The sequence below is a fragment of the Rhinopithecus bieti genome, unplaced genomic scaffold (assembly GCF_001698545.2).
Source record: "Rhinopithecus bieti isolate Rb0 unplaced genomic scaffold, ASM169854v2 scaffold_70, whole genome shotgun sequence".
Taxonomy (NCBI): domain Eukaryota; kingdom Metazoa; phylum Chordata; class Mammalia; order Primates; family Cercopithecidae; genus Rhinopithecus; species Rhinopithecus bieti.
The window spans coordinates 1-7,219 of record NW_016802844.1 but is presented as its reverse complement, the minus strand read 5'-3'; the positions used below and the strand labels follow the sequence as shown (position 1 = coordinate 7,219).

At 40.7% G+C, this 7,219-nt stretch overlaps 1 protein-coding gene across 1 annotated transcript; it reads left to right on the top strand.

Annotated features, from left to right (window-relative positions):
* Positions 1-891: 891 nt before the first annotated feature.
* Positions 892-6,893, top strand: LOC108530296 (complement receptor type 1-like; the record flags this gene model as incomplete). Its single annotated transcript, XM_017873469.1, has 6 exons — positions 892-1,112; positions 1,204-1,306; positions 2,934-3,019; positions 4,851-5,069; positions 6,001-6,180; positions 6,790-6,893. Coding segments are annotated over 6 exons (913 nt in total), but the record flags the coding sequence as incomplete, so codon positions are not given.
* Positions 6,894-7,219: the final 326 nt, after the last annotated feature.

Genomic DNA, 7,219 nt, shown 5'->3' with positions numbered 1-7,219 from the left:
AGAAACACTGGGTGATGAGTCCTGAAAGTGGACATTACAGCATCGAGTGTTTACATACTCCTTAAAGAAGTCATTCTTCTAGTCCAATCTCCCAGATGCTTGAGAAAGGTGAAGTGCAGAAAAGGGAACTGGTCTGCTCAAAGCCAAACTGAAATTATTTTTTCCATTTTATAACAGTTTTATGTAATTCAGTTGAGACCCAAATGTGTTCTGACTTCCCGAGATCAGATCAACTATATTAAGAGAGAGCCAGCGCTACCGTTACAATATGTTGCCTGAAATACACACTCTTATTATGGTGACAGTAGGTCTTTTAGATTTTGTTAGACAGTTGCCCACTTTCTCACCGGAGTGAAATGAATGACTAGGCAGCACCTTGCTTCACTGCATGAAGAGATGAGACCCATAGTTCGTTACCACCCTATGTCAGGGTGCCACTGAGAGAAGCCTTGACAGGAGATGAGAGTAGATGTATGGACGCTGTTTGTTGCACTGGTGTGACAGGTGACGGAGGGACCTATTAGATGAGACATGGGCAGGGGCACTCCTTTATTGCCTAAAATGCAAGACTAAATTGGTGATGTGTTTCTAGAAAGGAAGTATGAAGATAGAAAAATCCATCATTCCTCCCAATTTTGTACTGGGTGAACAGTAATTGGAAGCATTCTAGAAGGAATTGTCTATTGTGAAATCTTAGTTGCATACTTTAGATGAAAAACAATGAATTGAGGATACCTCTGTTTTAGTCACAGTTCTGCAATGTGTCAGTTCTATGACTGATGGCAAGACATCTTCCTCACCCTGTGTATTTAGTTTGTTATCAATATAATAAAGCTGTTATCTTACCTTTATTATTATATATAGATTTGTAATTATTATTCCCTTGGCCAGTTTAACAGTGAGAAAATTAGCACTACTTTTTTCTCTCTCCCCAGTATGTCAGCTGCCTCCGGATGTCCTGCATGGTGAGCGTACCCAAAGGGACAAGGACATCTTTTGGCCTGGGCAGGAAGTGTTCTACAGCTGTGAGCCCGGCTATGACCTCAGAGGGGCTGCGTCTCTGCACTGTACACCCCAGGGAGACTGGAGCCCTGCAGCCCCCACATGTGAAGGTGCCTAGACTCTTATCTGGCTTGGTATTTTTAGCTTGCGTCTTTATTCTCCACATGCCAATTTTTTCTGTTCATTTTTCTTTTTCTCCAGTGAAATCCTGTGATGACTACCTGGGCCAGCTTCCTAATGGTCGTGTGCTATTTCCACTTAATCTCCAGCTTGGAGCAAAAGTGGATTTTCTTTGTGACGAAGGGTGAGTGTGAGCTTGCCTGACCTGCTGGACATTGAAAATGGGGCTGGGAATTAGTTTAAAAAGGGGAGATTTGGTTTGGCTTAAAAGAAAAACACACATACACCAACACACACACATTCAGAGAGATGAACTTTCGAAAGTATACATAGGAAGAAAGGAAAGAAACGTATAGAACTAATAACATGAGATATGAAGAGGAAACTGGAACATATATTAACTGGCAAGTTCAAAGGCAAGTATAATTACTGGTTATGAATATATGGGTAACACATTCAGTAAAAAATATCAGCCAGGCACGGTGGCTCATGCCTGTAATCCCAGCACCTTTGGAAGGTTGATCTGAGGCGAGCAGATCACCTGAAGTCAGGAGTTGGAGATCAGCCTGGCCAACATGGTGAAACCCCGTCTCTACTAAAAATACAAAAGTTAACTGGGCGTGGTGGCATGTGCCTGTAATACCAGCTACTGAGGCACCAGAATCACTTGAACCTGGGAGGTGAGTTTGCAGTGAGCCGAGATGGCACCATTGCAATCCAGCGTGGACAACAAGAGTGAAACTCCGCCTCAAGAAAAATAAATCATGTTTTACAAGCAAAAAAGAATATGAGTAATTTAGAGAGTCCCAGAAAAAAACTGCAAGTAACAAAAAGCTTATTCTAAATAACTGGGATAATTTAAGAATCATTTCAGTAAATTCTTTAAACCATCTATAGTGAAATTTGTAATGGGAATGAAAATGCAAAAATCAACATTTTAAAAAAATAGAGTCATATATCATCTGGTTATTCATGGGCTCTGGGCTCTGAGCTGGGGTCCTGATGGCTGCTGCTATTTCCCGCAAGGTCATTACCTTGTTTATGTCCATCTAGTGCTCTTCACAGATGCACAGGGTGCACATCTCTACACGGGAGCTGACCAGCATGGGCAACAAAGCACCTGATCCCAAAATGTTCCACAGAATCTTGGCAGCCTCCAAATGCCAGCACCCAGTAAGAGTTAGAAGGGCATCAGGGCCCGACAGACACTGAGAATTTTTGACGATTGCATACAAAAATCAAGTCCTCTCTTCTTTCCTTTTTCCCCTAGAATATTCACGCTTACTCTTCAGCAGCCCAAACTGCCCTTGTGAGCCTTCTTCACGCCATCACAGATGCGGAGATGAAAGGACAGTCTCTGTTATCTCGCCAGCTATTTCCCACTTTTCCAAACTGGGAGCTGTTTTACAAACTGGGAGCTGTTTTACTTGCTGTTCCAGCATCAGAGTTAGGAAGGCATTGCATTAGAAGACTAGGTTTCTAATAATGACAATGAGTGATTTATCAGGTTATCATGGAGTAATCAGTGAAACTCCAAGCCTGGGTCCTGGGTCAAGGAGATGGCGCCCATGTCACCACCACCTTTTTCAATTCAAGCAGGACTGTCATGTGACCAAGCTACTGCATTTTGCCATTCTATATTGCTCCCTTCTGGAGACTGTGAGCTTCCAGAATAACGTAGCCTGTGCAACTCTGCCACCTGCTGGCCTCAGGGCCTCAAAATCCTCAGACTTGGGGCAGGGCCTTAGACTGTGAACCAAGAGTCCTCTTGGCTGAAACAGCTCACTATTCACTCCTATTTTCTCCTTTAGATTTCGATTAAAAGGCAGCTCTGCTAGTTACTGTGTCTTGGCTGGAATGGAAAGCCTTTGGAATAGCAGTGTTCCAGTGTGTGAACGTGAGTAATAGGAGTAACATTTCAGGCCAGTCTCTCCCCTTCATCTGTTCAGTATTTGACCCATGACCTCCCCTAATGTGGTTCTTCAATTTTCTAGTCCGAATTATTGATTTGAAAATTGCTTATTTTAATAATGTTTGGTTGTGAATCAATGTGTACATCACCTGTCTTCGGGATCATCTGATCTGTCTCTGTCCTTCTGTATTGTGTGTTCTACCGCAGTAAAGCCTACGGTAGTGTGCTTCTAGGAGCTTCAGGAGAGATTAGATAATGTGAAGCTTTAACAATTTACTTTGTTTCTCTCTTTCTTTTCTTTCTTTTTTCTCTTCCTTCCTTCCTCCCTTCTTTCTTTTTCATTTTGTTCTTCCATCAGGTGCAGTCAGTCTACAATTTTTGTATGTATTTGATAATACACAAATATTAAACATGCCTTTAATCAATATTTATAGATCACCTACTTTGTGCCTGATGTTCATCTAGCCACTGGAGTTTTATCAGTGAACAAGACGAACGAATTCCCTGTCCCCATGTTGTTTCTCCTCAGGTGGGGAGAGGGACAAGAAAAAAAATAAATTCAATGCTATGAAGATAATAAAGCAAAGCACTGAGGAATGAGGGAAAAGTGGGATGCAACATTAGACAAGGCGAGCAGTTGGAGACTCCTTAATTTCTCAAAACATGTACCTAAATAATTTATGCTGAGAGATTCATAAATAAGTCAGTTTTTTAAAAATAAACCCCATATGTTCAATAATCAGTAGACTACTGATTTCTCCTAGCCTATTTGTGATTTCCCCAATGGAAGATAGAATTTTGCTTCATTTCTTGATTCTAACAGTTGGAAAACATGTTTCTTTAGAAAACCGTGAAATCTTACTAAAATTGTGTTGTTAGAAATATACTTGGACATCTTACAGTGTTTTTTAGAGGAAAACTTCGTAAGAACAAAACTTATATAGAGATTCTTGCTGTCTAAGTAATCCAGTGCTCCTTGAAGCAGCATGACAAATGTCTGTTCTACTATTATGCATTAAAACTCATTGATTGACTACTCAAGATTTCTCTTATTTTTCATAACTCTTGCTAGTTAAAGTAGCTTCTTCCAAATTCCAGTTCTAACGAAAAACGCCAATTAGAAATGAGAGAGAGACTGTTCTAAACAAATCAGTAGATGCTAGAAAGGAGTAACAACTTGAAACCTGACCCAGAACGTAAAAAGAGAAAATTAATCATCAACAGACACAGACATTTTCAAAAGCAAAGCAATCTGAATCCATTTGGAGTTTTTTATAATGGCCTGACTATGTTTCAATTCACTGTGACAGGGCTATTTTCATCACAGAGGTAGATGATCAATATCAATAAGTAATCAGTGAAGGATTTCACCTACTTAAGATGATTAGCACAGAAACATACATTTGAGAAATATTTCCCAAGAACGTAGGCTCCTTCCTCAGCACTGCGTCCCCAGGATCCTGATGAGTGGCTGACACAGGACAAGTGCTCAATTAATGTATATTGACTAAGGGAATGAGTAAGCCTTGAAAATGGTTATTTTTCTTCTTCAAATGTTTTGCTACTTCATTAAAGTTGTAACGTTTCTATTGTCCAGGAACCGTTATTATCTGGAAGATTCAGGATAGAAAAATCTCTTTTGTACTTTGCAATACACTTTCATTGACATCTCATTTAATCCAACTCTTCAAAGTCCTAATGTCTACTGTCATCTCCTTAGTATATTTTCAGCAACGACAATCATAGCATCCTGTAATTGCAGAATACCTCTGGGGAAATTCCTGAATGAAACTTAGTGCTTTTGTCTTTTTTCCAGAAATCTTTTGTCCAACTCCTCCAGTTATTCCTAATGGGAGACACACAGGAAAACCTCTGGAAGTCTTTCCCTTTGGAAAAGCTGTAACTTACACATGTGACCCCCACCCAGACAGAGGGATGACCTTCGATCTCATTGGGGAGAGCACCATCCGCTGCACAAGTGACCCTCAAGGGAATGGGGTTTGGAGCAGCCCTGCCCCTCGCTGTGGAATTCTGGGTTAGTGCTCATTTCCCCACATCCCAAATGGGTTCAGAATATCTAACGCAGGCCCTCCATATTTCCATAATTACAGTATGGTTTCTCTGTGCGCATTTGCCACAATGGAATGCCAAACCAATGATAAGTGGTTCTAAGGTAGGTCAACACATCAGATCCTGATGACCTTTGCAGCTGGAGGGACTGATGAAAAAACAGGGAGGCGATGAGTGGTGGGAAAGTCCTTCATTAGAACCATATGAATTAAAAACAAATGCCTTGAATCCCCTTATTGCAATGGTTAGCTTAGAAATCTAACCTAGAAAATCAGTGTCTCCTCCTACCAGGAAATGTCTTGAGTTCCTGCCCATGCTTTTCAGCCTCTCATTGGAGTTTTGATGCCCTGAAGTACAAGGAAACCAGACACGAAAGGTGGAAGCTGGGCAGAAACACTCCTTCTGGCTTCCTATAAATGTGAAAAATTAAATCGGAGCTATCTTTACATTAAATTGTATGAGCATTAGCTGAGCATGGTGGCAATTGCCTGTGTTCCCAGCTATTTGGGAGGCTGAGATGGGAGGATCCCTTAAGCCTGGGAGGCAGAGGTTGCAGTGAGCTGAGACTGTGCCACTGCACTCCAGCCTGGGTGACAGAGTGAGACCCTATCTCAANAAAAAAAAAAAAAAAAACGTAAAAATTAAAATACATAAATTATATGAGTAGAAAGACCAGATAGCAGGCTAGTCTTCCAGATAATATACTTCCTTATAAGCCTATGCTAATGGAACTTTCCTTTCTATTTTACAGGGAATTTTTTTGTTGTTTTTGTTTTTGTTTTTTCAAAACTAAAAGTTTCTTTTCTTCTGGCATCAATCTACCCAGGAAGAGAAAAGAGGAAACATATTGGGTATCTTTTTATTAACTCAGATATTCTTGATTTCTTGGTCTCTAGGTCACTGTAAAGCCCCGGATCATTTTCTGTTTGCCAAGTTGAAAACCCAAACCAATGCATCTGACTTTCCCATTGGGACATCTTTAAAGTACGAATGCCGTCTTGAGTACTACGGGAGGCCGTTCTCTATCACATGTCTAGATAACCTGGTGTGGTCGAGTCCCAAAGATGTCTGTAAACGTGAGTGAACTTGCATTGGATCTTTCCCATGTCTGCAAAAGCTTCTTATTGAATGTTTTCAAATGTGGGATATGAGAACCCTTTTTTGAAAAGTGTTCAGATAGGTGGATGTAAGAGCTTCTCTTGTAGGTCATCCTTGATTATTGCTTGAAATGCTCACTTCATGAGACTGTTTCAAGAAACAGTTGTAGAGAAAACCTTCATTCCCTATGGGAAGGAAAATAATAAGTGACTAGATCAGGGAAAAAATGATGTAAGAAGACAAATTCTGTTTGAATAACAAGGTGGGAAGAAATCCTTTGAAAACTTTGAAATGTATTGGTAGTAACTAATGCCATAAATGACTTTTACATTTTGATAAGGGATGCAAGGTCTCTACACAGATCAAAATCTATATCTAGATAGATCTGGAGGGAAAATCTTTTTGAAAGTGGGGCTTAGTAGGTGGCTGATCCTGTGGCGCTCTGATTAGTTTTATCAAGGTGGCAAAATCTGTGGAACCATTAGAACTGCGTGTCTTTTTCAGCAAGCTACATGTTGATGGAGACCTTACTTACTGAAGAGAGTCCTGATTACTTACCTGGCTCCAAAATACTTTCTTTCCCATAGGTAAATCATGTAAAACTCCTCCAGATCCACTGAATGGCATGGTGCACGTGATCACAGACATCCAGGTTGGATCCAGAATCAACTATTCTTGTACTACAGGGTGAGTTGGCAGCAACATCTCTTGGTTTAAGAGTTGCACAACAGCAATATTACCTTCTAGCCACATCTCAGGAAGGAAACTAGGCTACTGCCACCTGCTCTTAAGAGGTTTGACCACGGTGTTAACTCCTGATTGAAATGAACAACGACAGGAGAAGATTAGGGGAATAATCTGTATCCTTGCTGGAAACCAGGGCAGTGCACATATAAAGAGTATGCTGTTCACTGGATGGGAAGGAAAAATAATTAGAAGTGTAGTGGTCAAAGCACATAAACAACCCTAACCCAGAGTAGACATTGCTGGAAGAAAGGGAAGGGCATGTAGTGGCTT